Here is a 19,733-nt window from a genome sequence, read left to right as displayed (position 1 = left end):
GCATCTCTTTTTAAGTGCTCTAGCTGTCCTGCTTGCACTGCCACACTGTGCTCTGACTATTGCTCTTGGGCTGATGGTTTTTTGGGCTCTCAACACTGAGTCTAGAGCTTGGAAGAGGCACTCATCAATGAACTGGCTGCTGCCCAGCAAAGAAAGGGGGTTATTTGTGTCTGCCTGCATGGGGTTATTTGTCTCCATAAATGGGCACTCTATTCAGTGCTGACAATTCCCACAGTTTTATGATATGGCTCAATATTTAGCACTGGCCTAAGAGCCAGGCCTGGGATGTTGTGTGATATGTGTAGAGCTCATATGGTTATAAATGTAAGATGGGATGGTTTCCATTCTGGGGCAAAGTGGTTTGGAAGCACCAAAAGTTAACAGCAAAGCTTTTCATGAAATTTTTCATTTGAAAAATTCTACCACATGTTTTTTGGGGTGCATGAGATGGTTTCTGGCAGGCTGAAGTCATCACTGCTCCACTCATCTGTTTCCAGTGAAGCTGTGGTGAAGGCAGAGGCTGCCTTGGCAGTGCCTGCAGCTCTGAGCTCCAGTGCAGCACAGATTTAGCAGCACTGTGCTCCTCCAGGGTGCTCTGGGCTCACTGGCTTGGCAAATGGCTTGCACTGGCCCCATCCCATTGTACTTCTGCTCAGCACAAACCAGGCTGCTGGATAGGGTGCTCTGGGGGCAGAAAGGACACGGGGAGAAGTGTCCTGCCTGCTGATCTGGCACTGCTAGAGGAGGGAATTTGTGAACTTCTCGCCCTGCAGTTGGTGCCACCAGGACTCAGCAGGGAGGCCAGTGGGTGAGGGATGTTGTGTAATAGAGAGTGAGCACCCCAAAACAGGTCTGTGGCCACACAGGGAGGGTTTCATTCTCCAGAGGGGAGATGCAGGAGCTATTAACCTGCCAGTTGATTCACACCTTTGTGCCGTGTGGCATCCTCAGCCATAACCTAATCTGATTTCTAATATAAACCATGGAATTTCCCTGGCTTAGCTCCTGCCTCATGCTCTCCCTTGATGCCAGTGAGAACACGGCTGCTAGAGATGCAGGAGAATGAGGGAGATGCAGGAGATTTTTTTTTTAACCACCTGATCAGGAGATTTTTCCCTATTTTTTTCCCCAGTGACATGATTTTACCTTGAAAGTCCATCTGCTTTTTCACTGGGATAGTTTACCCAAAATCCCTGTGATGTTGTAAAGCGTAAGACGAACCCAAAGGGGAGCACAGATTTCCCATGCCTAGCCCCCCATTCATTCCCAGAAGGATTTCTGGCTATGAATAGCAGTGAAACAAGTGCCCAAAAAGACATTTGGCCACGTTCGGGATGCTGGCGATCCGGCTGCAGAGGGAGCCAGTCTCCAGGTAAAGCTTTCCTCCCTTTCCCTGTCGGTTTGTTCTCAGTGTCACAGGGACTGAAAATCCAGTTTACCCCGAATTTATCTTGCCTTGCTCCCTTGTTTTCCAGGCCGAGTTTGAGGGTTGAGGCTGTTTGTCCGGGATTTTGCTGCCAAGGAGGGGGTGAAACAGTGGTTTTGAGGGGTGAACCTGTCAGCCAGAGGTATGGGCTGAGCCCTGCAAATGTGAGCAGCAGCACACAGTGCAGGTCCAGAGGTCTGGAGCACCTTTGGCCGAGCTGGACACTTGCTGAACTGATGACTGGAGCTTGCCCAGCACATGGGATGCAGTCAGAGCTACTCACACCTAGAGCATGTGCTCAAATTTCTGCAGGTAACTCGGACACACAGCGAGGGCCACAGTGGCAAATTACAGTAATGTCACGATTATAAGCCACACCATTTTGACTAAAATTTTGGTCCCAACCCAAAGTGCGGCTTATAATCAGGTGTGGCTTATGTATGGACAAAGAACGAAAAGTTGCTGTTTTAGTTTGGAGGACAGGTGTCTGCTGAGAAAGGCAGGAGCCTCTCTTTGAAATGGAGAATGTAAACCCCCTCCCTCCAAATTATTATAATTTTGAAATCAAGGGGCTTTCAGGCAAAGATATGGGAATTAGGAATAACAGTTCTTTTCTAGGGAAATTAAAATAGAAATACAGTACTACAAAGAAACAAACCCCAAACCCTGACAAAGTCAGAGTACAACCTGACACCCTGTCAGGCAGGGTGTTGGTAGCAGTCCCATTCCATGGTGGCTGCATCCTCCTGCAGTGACAGATGTGATTCAGTTGGAGCAGTGCTCCTGCAGAAGGTGCAGTTTCCCTCCGGAGGTCCAGTGGTGATGTGGAGAAATCCGGTTTTCCTCTGGAGTCCAGTGGGGAAAGGGGCTCCCTTAGTGTCCCCAAACCTCTGTTTTTATCTTGGTAAGAAATGTTGGGCTCTTCCCCCTGGCTGGAGCAACTTCCAATGGGATGCAGTAATTTTATCAGTCCCACAGTGGGACTCAATGGCCATTAGCAGAAAATGACTGGCTGGAGGAAGGATGGGTTGTGAAAAGATAAAGAACAATGCCCTGCCTGGTTTCAATGGATGGCCCATTAGCAGAATATCTGCTATGGAGATAAGGATCACTGCCCCCACCCTCAACAGATGGTGATAGAACAGATACCTTTTATCACACTCTGTACTGTAACGTGCGGCTTGTAATCAGGTGCGGCTTATGCATGGACAAAGAATGAAAAGTTGCTGACACCCGGAAGTGCGGCTTGTACTCAGTGCGGCTTATAATCGTGAAATTACTGTAGTTTGGGGATCCCAGAGCCAGCACAGCTCAGTCCTCTGGGCAGCCTCATGGTTTCTCCTTTGCCTTTTCCTTCTAGGACATAGTGGTAGCAACTTGCTTTGTGTCGCTTAGAGCCTGGCTGCTCCACAGCCCCAGTTCAGAGCAATGTATTTGCTTCACTAGCTCTTAAAAAGCAAAAGCAGCAGAAAGCAGAGAAAACTGCACCCAGCTGGGCAGCTCTCAAGCTGCTCTCTTAGGGGTGATGTTGGCTGGCTGCTCCATGTCCCAGTTCTGCACCTTGGGCTCTGCTCAAGCAGAAATCTGTGGAGGGCAGGAGTCTGTATTAGCTGCCAGCCCACGGCGTGAGGCAGCGCTGAGTTTTCCTCTGGCTTTGGTTGCTCGGCCGCTGGCTGTGTGTCTGTATGCAAAGTGTTTTAATCTGTGTGGACCTGGATTCCTCTTCACCATGGAAACACATAAAATGACAAGTGAGCGAAGGCTGGTAGTGCCAGCAGTAGGGAGTGAGATGCAGAGATTTTGTCCTCAGCTCGGAGGATGCTGTTCCTGTTTGATGAGGCTCCCGTGGCCCACGTGCAAGGATTTGCAGTTGTAAGGTTGTGGTCTGCCCTCTTTGCAAACAGTGCTCTGGGAGGAGAATCATGTCTTTATTTCTGAGTCCTGCTGGGCTGAAGGGATTTCTGTGGTCACACAGGGGGCAGTGGCAGAGATAGGAGCAGATCCCTGTATCTCAGGGCTCATCTCATGGCTCTGCACAGTGATGAGCACAGCTGCAACCCGTGCTGGGATTTCAAAACCTGCCCTCATGTTTTTCCTGCATGAGCAGGCTGATAGAACCTCTTTGCCATTTTGCCTCAGTCCCACAGCCAGGAAATCATAATTTTGTTTTGCCTTTTTTAACCTCAGCTTAAACTTTTGCTTTAAAGGGTTGAAAAAATAATAAACATGTCACTATTTATCACTATCTAGTTTTCTGTTTATATCATTGATAGAGGGAAATGATTGAAAATAAGCTTTTAAGGGAAGAGTAAACAGTTCCAGGAGTAGTTTGTTTCAGGTTGTGGTATTATATATGTGTGCGAATAAGAACCCAAATGCAAAGAAGTTGGAACAGGAGTTTCAACCGAGTCCATCTCAGTGTTAAATTAAACCCAATGCTCAGCATGCCCTGGGCTCTGGTTCATGGGCAGAGTTGGGGGGCACGGGACAGAACAGCACAGAATGGGCACAGAATGGGCACAGAATGGGCACAGAATGGCACAGAATGGGCACAGAACAGCACAGAATGAGAACAGAACAGGCACAGAACAGCACAGAATGGGCACAGAATGGCACAGAACAGGCACAGCATGGCACAGAACGGGCACAGAACGGCACAGAACAGCACAGAATGGGCACAGAACAGGCACAGAACGGCACAGAACAGGCACAGAATGGGCACAGAATGGGCACAGAATGAGCACATAACAGAACGGGCACAGAACGGCACAGAACAGGCATAGAACAGGCACAGAACGGGCACAGAACAGCACAGAACGGGCACAGAACGGGCACAGAACAGCACAGAACGGGCACAGAACGGGCACAGAACGGGCACAGAACGGCACAGAACAGGCACAGAACGGCACAGAACAGCACAGAACGGGCACAGAACGGGCACAGGACAGGCACAGAACAGAAGGGGCACAGAACGGGCACAGAATCGACACAGAATTGGCACAGAATAGGCACAGAACAGGCACAGAACGGGCACAGAACGGGCACAGAACGGGCACAGAAGGGGCACAGAACGGGCACAGAATCGACACAGAATTGGCACAGAATAGGCACAGAACAGGCACAGAACGGGCACAGAATGGGCACAGAACGGGCACAGAATGGGCACAGAACAGGCACAGAACGGGCACAGAACAGGCACAGAACAGCACAGAATGAGCACAGAACAGGCACAGAACGGCACAGAACAGGCACAGAACGGGCACAGAATGGGCACAGAACAGGCACAGAATGGGAACAGGACGGGCACAGAACGGCACAGAACAGGCACAGAACGGGCACAGACCAGACACGGCACAGCACAGCACAGCACGGGTCCCGGGCCAGCGCTGCGCTGCAGACAAAGCTCCTGTCCCGCACAACACAAAACAAGAACTTTTTTTTTCCTTCCTTTTTTGTTTGCCTTTCCTTTGCCGTGCCCGGGTGCGATGCTGTGCCGGCACAGAAGAAATGGGATTTTTTCCTTGAGTTCGTGAAGCTGGTTTGGGTGAGGTGAAGTAGTGCTGCGATGTTTTGCCCAAAAATAGGGCACGATGCAAAGCTTCCTCCAGAAACCCTCCAGTCCAAGCCTAGGAGGCACAGAAGGGTCTGCACTGTGAACTCTGAGTGGCACAGCCTTGCTGGGGATTGCAGGCTGAGCTGCTGCTCAGAGCAGCCCTAGGAAAATAAACACCTGCTCCTGCAGGAATCACATCCCACAGAGCCCTTCTCCAGGATACAGCTCATGGTAGAGCAGTGGGAATGTGACCAAGTATTGAAGTTCTGTGCCTTCAACCCCACCAGCATCCATTTGGAGGAATATACATGTCACTATTTATCTATTTATTTATAGTGTGCCTAGTCATGGAACTGAAATTACGTCAGGGTAGATTGTTTTGTTTTAGCATTTATTTTGTTCTTTATGTTTGTGGTTTGTTTGTTTGTTTTTTTTTTTTAATCTAGGTAAGGCTGGTTGCTCATTGCACAGTAATTCCTTATGTTAACTTCTCTCAATGCAAAGCACTCAGCCCTCTGGCTTGAAGTGTCTTTTGACACACAGCTTGTACAAAGCCATAAAAAAGCCCTGATGCAGCAGCGAAATTTTATGACATTCACACATCTGTTTCCACTGACAGCTTTGAAGCCCAGTAAAAGGGGCTAAGTTAGAAAAGAAAAAGAGGGGAAAAACCACCACCGTGTTTGTAGAAATGTGACTAATGCCCAGACCTGCCTGTACTTGTTAAAATGTGCCAGAATGACAATGTTAACAGCTTGGCCAAACATCAGAAAATCACTGCTTCATCTGATGCTATTAGCTGAGTTATTCAGGGAAGGCAGAGCTGAAAAAACAGTGATGCTTCCCTGGGTCTCAGGGTGGAGTGGCAGAGAGATCTCCCACAGGTGACTGAGAGATGCTGGTAAGAAACCTGACCCTTTGCACAGGCTGCCCCTGCTGCTGCCACCCTGTTGTGAGTGGCCTGGAAAGCTTCCTGCATCTGTCAAAAATCAAAAATTTGCACCCCAAAAAGAGCCCAAAATGACACTTAATATTTGGCTTGTGAGGCCAAAGTATGGGCAGGGTGAGTGGCCAGCCACTGAACGTGAGCTGCATGCCTGAAAGTCACTTCCCTGAAGGTGGGATTGCTTTCATAAGTCCCCATAAACTTCTGTGGTTTAACTTGGACAGTTTTATTTCTGCAGCATTGACACCACCAGCGGGACCTGCCCCTTTGGTGTTTTATCTCTACACACCTTTGGGAGGTGAAGGAATAGATCTTTGGATTTGTGCCTCACAGCTGTCCTAAAATGTTCAGGTGACAGGCTCCCAGGTGAGGCACAGCTCCCATTCACCTGGGAGAGGGGACACCCACCAGGTTGTGTTTGTGCTAAATCCTGCCCACCCAAGTGAGCAAAAAGTGAGGCAGCAGAGGGGCTGTGTGATAAAACCAGAGGAGCTCTACACTGCAGTTTCACCTTCCCTGGAAATGGCTCTAGGAATAAAGGACAGTGCTTCAAACAGCCCTTGCCACAGGCATGTCATTCATTATGCTCTTCATGCAAGGACACATTGAAACTCAGTTCAAAGAGAAAGGAAAACCCTTCTGCACTCAGCAGAGATCAGATTATTTGGTAAGCACAAAAACCTTTTGAGTAATAACTTTTCTGTGGAGAGTCAGGTGGTGTCTACATGCTTACAGCCCTAGTTTCCCTTGAACTGGATCATTCAGCTGAGGTACCTCAGTCAGCTTTTAAACCATGCCATGCACAGCTGCATTCCCAGGCTGGCAAAGGCACTGAGATCTCTTGCAGGGCTACTGTCTGTGGCATTTGGCTTTGATCTCAGAGGGCTAAAGGGCAGTCTGACTCCAGCTGAGGTCAGTCTCTTCCACTGAGCTGCCTTCACCAGCAGCTGGGAGTAAAGCTGGAGGTAAACTGGCACCTTAAATTCCTTTTTGTGGATAGAGGTCTCCAGGAGAGGCAGAGCTCGTGTCATTTTATGTGCACAGGGTATCACACAGGCCAGGTGACAGAATTCAGACTGAAGGCAGGAGAGAACATGGCCATTGTACTGGCAGTGAAGGAACACAGGGAAATAAGCAGTAGACCTGGAACAGAACTAGCAGAAGTTAAGAATTCAAGATGTTATGGTAACTGGTACAGTTTCCTCTCTTTTCAGAAGAGCTGAATGTTTAATTGATTTACAACTGAAAGTGATAGGGAGGATGCTGCTGGTGCAGAGGAGAGCTTTGCAAGAGAATGGCAAAGACAATGTATTGCGTTTATTTATATTGGTAGCTTCCTAAAAATACATATAGGCTGGGGCAGCAGATACAAACTGTTCCCAAGTACCAAACTGTTTCTGAGCCAGATGACAGCAAGAAAGGGGAGCACAAACAGGCATTTTTGTACTTTTTGTTCAGGTGAATCAACTCTTGGGGCCTAATCTATGTTGATGGATTAATTTCTACTTTATGTGTTCAGACTGTGCACCAGAGAAGATTGATGAGTCCAAAAATCTTACAAAAAAATCTTACCAAGTTCCTTTTGTTGAAAGTCCTACTTGATACTCTCTTAATTAGGCAGGAAGGGGTAAGTCCCTTTCCAAAGCAGCCTCTGAAAGAATTGCTCTGCATAGTTATTCCTGATGAGTGCTGCAGCTCTTCTTTCTGATCACAGATCCAGAGAGGAGAAGGGAGACAAACTTCCAGCTTTGCAGCAGATCAGAGGGAGGTCAGTGGCTGGCAGGAATATGGGAGGGAGGAAGAAAGGTGAGAACTTAAGAATCTCTTAAAAATCAGTGACTGCCTCTGCCTACAGGTCATGAGCATCTCTAAATTGGTAGTTCCTTTCCCTGCTGCTAATTAGTAGTGGCTGCAGTGGAAGTGCATATTCTGTCAGCCTGAATTTAGTTAGCTGAGAAGGTGTCCTTTTAGGTGTCCTTTTTAGGGTAAACTCTTCCTATTGGGCACACTTTAATAGCTTGGGATCCATCCTTCTATGGCTTAGTGTTGTGGCAAATTTCCTGTATCCCAGCTGGGATCACAAGGGTGTCCAGAAAAGCCTATTGCTCTCCAGGACATCCTAGCACTGAGGGCACACTGAACAGATGGGTCATGATTTGTCTGTACGACCTGCATGTCCTATATATCTCCACGCTCCTTATTTATCTTTATATATATTTATTAATTCAAGGACCATTTACAATGATTCCCTTTATTTAAACCTCCTCTGGATTCTATCTGCTTGTTTGTGCCTCCAGGAAAATCAATCTGTATGGGGTACTGAGCACAGCTGCAATGAAGGAGAAAGAAATAAAGCAGACAGTGAAATACAGCATGTTCTCTGCAGAAGGGAAAGCAGAAGCCTCAAGCCAAAGTCCAAAGGTTACCCATGGTGGTAATGCTCTTATCTAACCTGGTTATACCTGCTGCTTGCAGGTAAATGGATTGAGCCATTCTGCAGTCATGAAATGAGCCCAGCAGGGCTTGATGAGCCTGCCTGGCAGCCCGTGCCCCAGCTGGCATTGCAGAGCAGCAGCACACAGCAGCACCCTTCAGGGTACGGCTGCTCTGTGTCTGGGAACACATCCTGCCCCTGGGCACCCCCAACACATCTGCAGCAGGGGCTGAGGAGGAAATGTGGAGCCTTCTGAGGGGCTTCTGTCAGATATTCTGGTCACAAACTTCATACAAGCACAAACCTTGACTTGGTATCACGCAGATAAATCCAGCTGGGATTGGTGCAATCTTGAAATGGAAGGATGGAAGAATGCATGCTTCTTTTCAAGACATTTTGCCTTGTTTCTTGGTCTGACTTTAAAGCTTTTTCATTCACTTGCTGGCAGTTTCTACTCCTTCGGCTCTTGCCAAGGCCTCTCTATGCCCAGCATTTCCTTTACTATATTTTCCTGTTTTTTTTCCTGTATTTTCCCTCATGTAGGATTGTACACCCTCTCAACACCAAGGCTGTTTCCTAGTTTTCAGCAGAGCTGAGTAGCAGATGCTCTGAGCCCAGAGTTCCAGCTTCTCCCAGGGTACTTTTCTAAGGGCTGAACAGCATCTTTGGATATCACCTCTGAACAAAAAAGGTGATTCAATAATAGTAGTAATAATAACAATAATAACAATAACAACAACAATAATAATAATAACAATAACAATAATAATAATAATAAATTAATATAATTAAATATTATGCAGAATTCCTCTCTTTCTGTCTGTTAAAGAAACTGGGCACCCCCACCCCCTGCTTGTGTGTTATTTGGGCACTCTGGGGGTGACAAAAACCCAGAGATGCCCTCTGCAGTGGTGACCATTTCTCACACAGGAACACTCCCCTGTCCTGCCTGAGCTCCAGGTGATGTTTTGCTTCCTCAGCCCTGAGTGTGTGTCTCCAGGGCTGTCAGCCCCACCAGTGCCTGTTCTCCCAGCCAGGAGGGGCTGGTTGCTGGAGCTGGTGGACATTTTATAGGGCTGATCTGCATGGCTTTTATTTTCTTGCTTCCCTTCTCCTCCCATCCACCTCCCTTCACAGGAAACCCATGGGCAGCCCTGATATTGAATTCTCCACCCCCTTCCAGATCTTTCTTGTCTATAAATCTACCTGCTGCTGCATCCACAGCTTTCCCATGGATGTACACACCCAAGGAAGCCTGGTTTGTGCAGAAACTTCTGATGCTGGTAGTGATCACTTGCAATGATCCATCCCCTCAAACACAGAGAGCTCTGCACAGTTCTCTCAGTATTTCAGGTATTATCTGATGTTCTCCCCTTTCACCACCCAACTCATTGGCTATATACAAATTAATTCATGGTGATGAGCACCCTGTACTCTTTCCTCAAGCAGGTTCTCTGGGTTCATTCTCTTTCCCAGATACATTTCCAGCTGCCTCCAGCTGACCAGCACTGACTTTGGCTCTGCCTTTTTATGCTCCTGACCAGAAGTGGTGGAAAATCCTCCTCTGCAGCTCTCTGGTACAGCCTTTACCCTATCATCTGCTCCATCAGCTTCATCTTCAGATCTGGCTAATTCTTCCTCTCCATTAGCTGATGCCATAGCTCTGTCTGAATGCTCTGCAGTGAAGAGGGATTGTGGAGCCTGGTGATCAAGGAATAGCCTTTCAGAGAAGGGCCCAGCTGCAGGGAAAGATTCTGCAAAAATAGGGAGGGGCTGTCTAAGGCCTCAAGGCACCCCTTTCATGTAATTGCTGCTCACAGGACACTGTGTCCCTTGTCATCTGGGAGATGAAAGCCAGGACAACAAGAGTTTGGAGGAAGTTTGGAGTTGGATCACTCCTGCTCCACATCTCCCCATTCCTTAGGGCTCATCCAGAGCCTGTCCCTGGCAGTCTGGGGCACCTCCCAGTAATTACTCACCTCCTCCTCCTCCCTCCAAACAGGAGATGCTGGAGATAGGCAGTGTGAACCCTGCTGAGACTGGTGTTCTGTCTCCCACGTTGCTGCTGCTAACTCCAGAGGTGAACTGCACCACCCATCGTGGTGTTCTGGTGATACAGCTTAGCTTAAACCCTTTGGATATCAATCAAAAACACCATATAATCACACTGAAAGCTGTACAGGTATTTCACAGAGAAGCCAGCAGATTCTCTGTGCTGTGGCATGCTGTGATGTGGGTGCAGTGTGCTTGAATCCTGAGTTTTTCGTGTTGGTTCAGGTTAAATCCAGTGGCAGGCCCAAACAATCAGAAGACCCCATTTCCCCCTTCATCTCCTCCAACTAACATAAAGCTGTGTCAAAAAGGAAGTGGTTATAACCTGGATGTTCTTCTTGTCCATTTTGCCAAGTAGGAACATTTGCCCACTAAGAATTCAACATCACAGGTGAAAGGATAAGAAAAATATCTTGGAAAAAAATAAATCTCTGATAACAGTGCATAGAATATGTAATTTAAGCTGAAAGGAATTTTTATAAGTCTAGAAAAAAAAAACCAAACCCTTGTTCTTTGGTCTCTGCCAACAGAAATAATATTGGAAAAGTACCTTTAAATATGTACCTATAATAATTAACTTACCTTTTTGGGGGCAGGAAAAGAAATCAGTTTGTAGTTTGTCAACCCCCTGGCAAAGTCAGCTGCTCAAGGAGCTGAGTGCTCTGCTCAGAGGGTAAGTTTGAAAGTTTGAAAAGTTTGTTTTGCCATAGCCTGTCTGCTGGAGGCCCTGAAGGCAGAGCACTGAGGTGCACTGCAAGGCAAGGACTAATCCTCTCACTGACTGTACAAGTAAGAGGAATTAAAAGGGTCTTAGAAATATTAATCACAGCTCCTGCACCTTTTTCTCCGATGGCCCCAACCATCATCCATAGTGGGACTCTGCCTTTAACAGAGCTAGGAGACAGCTGTGATGCCAAAGGCTCCAAAACTCTGTGTCTGGACAACTCTTAAAGCAGATAAAGAGGTTTAAAAACAGATTTATGGGGAAAAAAATCCAAAAAACAACAAAAAAAAACGAAACAACCAACATTTTTTTTTGCTTTCTGCTCCCATTTGGTAACATCAAGGTTACACATTTGTGCCCTTAGCTCTAGGATAGTGAGGAATATGGAAAGTATTTTTGAAATTTGTCCACTTAAACCTATAATGGACTCAGTGCATGCACCCAAACCCATTTCTGGCAAGAAGGTGGCTTGAGAAATCTTCAGTGATGGAGCAGTCACTTGCACTCAAGTGTCTTTGCTCGCCTGGTTGTTTTATAAACTCTTCTGATCCTTTTCCTCCCTTTTTCCTATTTTGTCCTGTATCCAGCTTTGAATTTTCTTTGAAAAGCAGTGCCCTGCTACTCATTTTCTCACAGCCACTTGCACTGTGGGTTTGTACACTTTTCCTTTTCCTTCCACCCCCAGAGCAGAGTCTCTACCCGCTCCCTCCTGCCCTTACCACCTCCTGGTGTCCCCAGCACAGCCCTGAGGGACCAGCAGCAGCTCACAGCCATTAACCAGTTAAATGCCACACCTCCCTCCAAGGCAGGTAATTATTGATGAACATCTTGAAGCTCTGTTTGGGGTAACAGATTGTTCAGCTGCTCCTGCTCAAGGGGCCCCACACAACAATAGTGAGGCAGCAAGACGTCTGAGCCCTCCTTTCACTCGTGGCTTTGTGAGTGTGAAATGTCTCCTGGATTCTTAGGGTCGAGCAGGCTCTTAGAAAAAAATTAAAATCCACAGAGTAGTGCATGGATCACATATCTGTGCTCCATAGAATGGCACAGAGTAACAGGTCTGGCTGCTTTGCTCCCTGCCCATGCAAAACAGCTCTGCCAGGGAGGGGCTGTGGCTCCCACTGAAACCAGCTCCTCAAAAAACAACCTGATGGTGACACCACGTGGGGACTCCCAGCCCCAAATGCTGCATGACATCTTCCCAAAGGTGGAAGATTTATGGGTTCAATCTAAATTAATTAGGAAGCAGAACCTTAATTAAGGACCAGGTTTCTTCTGAAACAGCTAAGGCACTTCAAAGGGCTGAAGCCATGTACTTAATGGGAACAAAGAAGAGAAAACAGGGTCAAAACAGACCATATCTGTGCCTTGTTCTCATCCCATTCATCTTGCACATGGGGGGTGCTCTGCTGGCATTTCAAACAGAGCAGGGGAACATCTGCCACCCAAAGGAGAAATGGGGAGTGTGGGAGGGGCATGAGGTTTATTCAAAAGCCACTGCTCCCCCATGGAAGCAGAGGATGAGCCAGATGTACTTTTTTTATCCTCTACCAAGTCCTGATCTTTTCCCCATTGATTTCATTTGAGCCAGGAAATCCCTCTTATTCTCTTTTTCTTTTATTTATTTATTTTTTTTTTTAATTTTGTTCCCTAGCTAGGTGGCTTCACCTCGTGAATCCAGGAGGCAAACTGATCCTGTTTCACCCTCTCATCACACCAGATACAGCTGCCAGCTGAGGGACAGGTGGTTTAGGAAAAAACAAGAAATGAATCTCTTGAAATCATGGCACATTTTTAGGACCTCAGTTCCCACAGAGCTCAAGTGTCCTGGAAGAACCAACCTCAGCTAATTGCTGTGCTCCTCAGCCAGTTCTAGCTGCTCAGTTAAGGATGTATTTGTATTTATTCTGCAGTATTTGGGACAGGTCATTCCTGCTTCTGGAATTAGGAGAGATGGGTGGCTTTTCCCATTGCAGTGGTGTGGTTTAAAGCATGTTCCACGAAAATCCACCACGGTTTCTTCAGAAGGACACAAGGCAAGAGCCAGGATGGTGCTTCCAGATGTGCAGGCTTCTGCAAACCCTTCTGCATCTCCCTTGCACCTTTAGGAAGGCACAGCTGCAAGTCTGGCCTTGTGCTATTTTGGAAAAGGCTTTTGAAGGCTACACCCAGCATTAAGAAGAGATAGACCTAAGAGATTAAGACAAATGCACAAAACACTTTCATTTTCTTTATTTTCAATTGATACTGTATGAATACAAAGTTTCTAGAAAGCTACAAAAATTCTACCACTTTATCAAGAAGGCATCAAAATGTGTCACTTTGCAAAGACATGAAAACACCTGCAGTAACCGACACAAAAATAGCATTTTTAGAGTGATGAAATAATTGCACTTAACTGTCATGGATATTAAAGTTATCACACATATGTACCGCGAAAGCTAGAATACATTTTTTTTTTTTTTACAAAGCACTTTATAAAAAAATTCTCTGCACACAAAACCTATAATTTTCATATTACTATCATACTAAAGATAAATTCACTTTAAAGCCAACACTTAAAACATTTTAAACAGAACAAAAAAAAAAAGGTACCAGTACCTACACACAGACAATAACAAATACAAGAATACTGTACTGCCAAGAGGTTTGACTGAAACTCCTTTTGAAAGCTTCTGCAAATATGTTAAGAAAACATTGGAGAACATTCAGGTTTTTTTTTCCAAGAGCCTTCCCTCACTGTCTAACCTAGAGGTACTTTATCATCAAAAGGCAAGTTCTACATCAAAAGTTACCAGCAGCAGTACAATATTAAAGTAACCACTGACCATATATGAATATGCTTAAGTCACAAACCCATTTTATACACATTACACAAATAAACATAAAGTGAGAATTCCATTAAGTCATTTACAAATGTGAACAAATGCACATGGCAAAAAAACCCCAAAACAAAACAAAAACCCAACCTGTTTTACATAAAATGTACTGAAGAATTAAAGGCTATTCAGGTTTTCAATGTTATAAAATTCTTTTGTCTTTTTTTTTTTTTTCAGGCACATATTGTATTTTTTGTCTGCAGTCATGAGCCTGAATCAGAGGCCCACAAAACAAAACAAAACAAAAAACAAAAACACATATTCTGTAAGGAGGTAACAGGGATCCATCTCCTTTTAGTCAACTGAGTGCATTTAAGATTTAATTTACACACTAAAACTAATTACATGATCTGAGCAAGAATGACCTGAAAAGTTAAAAGGTGAAGATGTCCAGAGTGTTTCTTGTACTTTGACTTATTCAGCCTCAATCTTTCTTGGGGGGGAGGGGGCTAAACATCTGATTGTGAAAGATAAGAGGGGGAAAGGAGATCATCCTGAGCAAAGGACAAAGCCGGGCTCTCCTCGGGCACGGGCACGTGTATCCTCACGGGACAAGGAAAGGGGGGACAACACCAGGGCTCTCAGTGTGGCTGACTGAGGGCTCCAGGGAGCTCCCAGGGGCGCTGCAGGGGCTGCAGGCGCTCCCCAGGACTTGCAGTGGGAGAAATAAATAGCTGGGGAATCAGCGCGCGGAATGTCGCGCCCGCCGCCGCAGGCATGGACAGCCAGCACCAAGGTACACCCAACATCAGTGTGCCCCAAGGTACACCCAACATCAGTGTGCACCCAGGTACACCCAACATCAGTGTGCACCCAGGTACATCCAACATCAGTGTGCCCCAAGGTACACCCAACATCAGTGTGCACCCAGGTACACCCAACATCAGTGTGCACCCAGTACATCCAACATCAGTGTGCACCCAGGTACACCCAACATCAGTGTGCACCCTTTGTTATCCCAACAGCCCAGCCCATGGGTAGGCTGCTGCCAAGCTGAGCTGGAGCTGTGCTGGAGAGGGAAAGCGAGAAACAGGCACGGGGTCCTTCAAAACAGTGGTGCAGTACCTAAACAAACCCAGTTTGGAATTCAAGTAAGTCAAACTGTTAGTAGCGATTTTTAACAGCCCCAAATGGTACCATGATGCTTGTTGGAATGAGACAGAGGTGCAGTTTAGCACAAACATCGAAAAAACAGCGCAGCCAAAATGTTTGGCAATGACTGAGAAAGGATGTTCTGCATTGTGTGGGCCAAAAGTGTCTCTGCCCTACCTCAGTCTCATTGAATTCAACAGGATTACTTTCTTATAGAGGTAAGTGAGATTTAGACCTCGAAGGAATAACAAAAATAATATTTTAGAGAAAGGGAATTTGAATTATCACAATATTTACCACACAGTGTCACAATATTTCTCTATATAAAAAGTTAATCTTAGTTTTCATCAAATACTTTAAAAATCAAGTTAACATTGTATTCACAACTATATAATCCCTCTGACAGCTTTTGGTTTTGCTGATATTTGTTCCTTCTAACATTGTTAAAATGTTGCTCCTCTTCCCATTGATTTCAGCTGTGGTGGAGAGTACGGCCCCCGTTCACAGAAGGTATCAAATACAGACACATTATTAAGAGGAGCTTATTTTTTTTTCCTTTTTTCCCTCCCCAAGACATCATCTTGGAGGAAAACAGAACAGCCCTGTGTTTTGAGTCATGCTGGCCAGAGTTTCCCCAGCAGCACGTTCACCCCCAGGGCTCCCACTGGACATTTCCATGTTTAAACCCACACGATGGCATTTACACTCAGCTCTCCACGTTCCTCTTGTTTTCTGCATCTGACCTTGTAAACAAAATCTGCTGTCTGAGCAAAGAATCCTCACAGATACCAAACCATTGTCAGAGGAGACCGACGAAGCCGCGTTTGTCCACTGGAATTCTGTAGGGTATGGATCTCTCTTTATGCAGATGTGGATGAAGAGAATACAAATGGGAATATTTTCGTTTTTACATCACAGACGAATCAGTTGCTGGTTTGCAATGCTGTCAGAAATGGCAAACAGTAGATTTTTCTTCAGCAGGCTGATCATTAGCAAAATCCCTTTGCTATGAATGGTGCTCTTTTGTGAATGGAGGCCTGTAGATTCAACTTATTCCAATAAACCAAAGGCATTACGGTGATAACTAAATATTTTTGGTCTCTCTACAAATTGTCATTATTATGGCAGCACTTTTCTAAGCTGGAATTTCAAACCAAAGGCACTTTCATGCTAGAGTGCAGAAGAGTCACGATTAATTATTTGGTCATGAAATTTAAGAAGGCAGCATTCGTTAATACAATTCACTTTTCACGGAGAACTAGGGATCTGAAACCTTTCCTTTTGGTATAGGCATCTCACTGCAATGGGACTGGCTTGTACAGACAGCTGGTTTAGACCAAGCAGTCAAAGAGTGTTTCTGCAGGGGGGAAAAACACAGAGATTTTAAAAATGGAACCAATTAATAAAACAATGTATAAAATTTAACGTTAAGAGGCTAAAAGGTACTTCTAATATAATGCTAAGGCACTGCATATTGTAATGCTTTGGCAGCTCTCAATTAAAAGGTTCCTACAAAAAAGTAACAGTAACAAGATAAGTACTTCCAGCTTACAAAAGAGCTCACAGTTTACAGGCAGCCTGTTGGACTACACACCCCACACTCAACAGTTGAAGGATTAAGGCTTTTAAGAATTAACATATACAGGGTATGGGTCATTTACAGAAGTGGAAAGAAAAGACGATGCAAGTAGTTTCCCAAACATTACATATGTGAACACCAATAAACATTGTGACTGTTTATACCCTAGAGTTATGGCATATGTAGTGTGCCAGATCCTACTAAAAAAAACAAAACAAAACTGTACCTGGTTTTGCAAATTGACTTACATACTTTATATGCCTTAAAGAGTTTGTTTGTTATTAAAAAAAAAATTTAAAAAAAATCACCAAACCCACAATTCAAACCCTAAATAAAAGACAACTTTAGAACAAAACCCAAAAAGTAGTTTTTGACTTGTAACACCAAGTGCTTAGAATAAAGGGCTACCGTTAGGCTGTTACAATGCAGTGCTTTTCCTGATGTGGTTGTTAGTGTTAAACATGAGCTAAAGGAGACCTTGCCATGGACACTTTTCTCTGTTCACTTCAGAGGATCAACTGAAAGGTCACCAGCCCTAATATCCACGAGCAGGTGAGAGAGCTAGACATCACAGCCACCATACAAAGCAGCCACCCCACAGAGCCAGCTGGGGCTGAGGGATTAAAGCAGTTTCCATTCCCCTCGGTGGTATCTACACCCAGACCTCACCAGGGATAGGGATAGTCCAGGTCTGACCCACCACCTCCCCCAGGCTCCAGCCTAGTGCAGACATTTCCACTATTCCAACAGGAAGGGCTGTGCAGGGATAGAACTTACAGAAAAGAATCAGACTTACTTGTTTGGAGACTGCAGCACTGGGCCTGGGAGGAAATTCTGCGCTTAAACTGTGCATGGGAACTGTGCTGGTTCTGCATTCAACTGACTTTTGGTAATGAGGAAAAAGTATGAGACCACAGGAACATACAGAAAGGGCAGGGAGGAGGGACCTGCTAAATGTGAACTTTGAGTCAGGACTGCAAAAGCCTCTCCTAAGAACCCTCCTTGCTGATAACTCATCACTGATCCCTAAGGTGGCTTGTGCTTGGTTGGGCAGCCCTCAGCCTTTCAGACAAATGTTTTGCTGGAGAAGCCTCTGCTGGCCCAAACAACTTCTGCTTGGGCAAGGAGGGGCAGCAGGAGGAGAGGAGCTGAGCAGCACCCTCCATCCTGCACGGGAGGATACCAGATATTCAAATTTCTCCAGCTGTGCCTCACTGCCTGGAGCCTTCCCTGAATTCAGCAGAAGGATGGACACTACCACATCCAAGAGGACAGCAGAGCCCTCCTGGTAGGTTATGCTTGTTTCAGAACAGGTTTTTTTTTCCAGACCTGGAGAGACAACTGGGACAAGTGTAAGAGTACCGCGATTCAGAGGAAAAGGAGAAAAAAAAAAATTACAATTCTCCACTTTCCAATCTTCTCTGCCTGGTGTTGGTTGTGATTTTCTAGCATCTCACAGATATTAAAGCTGCTGATCCTTTCAGAGGTGTGCACACTCTTCTCTCAAACACATCAGTGTTTTGCTCTCTGTTTGAGAATGACTCTTCATTTCAGAGTTGCAAGTTTTTTGCTCAACGCATTAGAAAACACAGTTGTCCGTAGAAAATATAACTGCACGCACAAGACTACATATAATGCAAGTCTAAATCTTCAGTATTTACCTACTTATTGCAAAATGAGCCATCTTTTTCATTAAATAATCAAATTTTCATATTAGTACAATACAACTTTATACTCTTTTAAAATACACTAGATATGTTAGGGGTAAGGGGTGATGTTTTTCTTTCTCTGCAATACCTGTTTGAAAGTTTAATGGATTAGAAGGTTAGTTTTAGCGTTGAGAAAAAAATACAAAATTTGCCTAATTTTAGGACCTGTCTGTTTCTATCAGGCATTTCTTAAGGCTATATTTTTCATTTGGTTTCAAACAGAAAAATGTTTCATTTTAAAAAATAATTTAGTGAATTACATTCGTCCATATCTTCCACCCTAATTAGTTACAAAGATAATTCTATAGAGATTATTAACTTTGTGTACTCATTTACAGTTATAGCTAAAGATTCATTTCAATTCCACTTGCATTGTAAAACAAGTATTTCATGTTGGAAAAAAACCCAAAATAAATTCTTATAAACGCTGTCAGTTTTTCCCCATGGCAAATGCTCTGTCATACATTTTTCTATCAGAATTAAAAATAGGCCTCCACAGACAGAGGCATCAGGTTCTTAAATACAGTCTTCCCAAAGAACTGTGGTTTACAAATTTGAAGAACACTTAGTTTTAGAAATAATTTTTACAACTGTACCAGAATTTCACAGCTACAATTATATATGAACACATTAAAAATGACTTCACTAAAACAGGATTTAGAAAAATGCGGGTGAAAGTTGGGCCAGAGGCACTGCCACTTAGTGTTGAGGTTTACAGTCTGTGTTTTGATAAAGAAGTGAAATGAAGTGTATATATAAATAACTGCTCAGTCCTTCACAAGCCTGTAGATGTGATGCTGTGCTCCATGTTCGCTGTTGGACACCTCGAACACACAAGCCATGCAGAGCAGGGTCTCTTGTGTATCCCTGTTTGTTACCACCTGTTGGGGGAAGGAAGAGGCAGACACATCACACACCTGCAAACAGCAGGGCTGCAACAAGGAGTGTTAGTGGCACCATACATTAGTGGCTATCTTCTATTTTTTTTTTTTTGGCTTCACTTAGAGTCAGGATTGACGCACGAGAGATGGATTTTCCTGTTTGGACTCGGTTATTTACTAATTCTTATCTACAGCATATGAGTTCTATAATTAACAAGCTAAAAGTGAGAAAATATTGGAGTATCTTGTTCATTACAAGGTTTTTAAAGAACTAACTATCCAATTAAGAGCTAACATCTATATTACTTATGCTTTTGACCCAATGACCAAACGCTTGTGACCCACAGTGTGGGATTTTTTATCCAACCAAAAACTACTGCCTGAAAGCAAGAAGAAGAAGGAACAAGAAGGAAGAAGAGGCAACATCCCAGAACCTCCATCTTATCTTGTCCCATACT

At 44.9% G+C, this 19,733-nt stretch overlaps 1 protein-coding gene across 6 annotated transcripts in view; it reads right to left on the bottom strand.

The window, feature by feature from the left end:
* Positions 1–13,343: 13,343 nt before the first annotated feature.
* TEAD1 (TEA domain transcription factor 1) overlaps positions 13,344–19,733 on the bottom strand; it is a 144,008-nt gene continuing 137,618 nt past the window's right edge. For all 6 annotated transcript variants that reach the window (XM_033062393.2, XM_033062390.2, XM_033062388.2 and 3 more), the window contains one exon: positions 13,344–19,275. In XM_033062393.2, coding sequence (XP_032918284.1) covers positions 19,162–19,275 — 114 coding nt within the window. In that variant the 3' untranslated portion in view covers positions 13,344–19,161. The remainder of the gene's footprint in view (positions 19,276–19,733) is intronic.

Source organism: Catharus ustulatus, chromosome 6, assembly GCF_009819885.2.
Source record: "Catharus ustulatus isolate bCatUst1 chromosome 6, bCatUst1.pri.v2, whole genome shotgun sequence".
NCBI classification, from domain to species: domain Eukaryota; kingdom Metazoa; phylum Chordata; class Aves; order Passeriformes; family Turdidae; genus Catharus; species Catharus ustulatus.
Note: the sequence above shows the minus strand (reverse complement) of the source record. Positions and strands in the feature narration are given on the sequence as shown.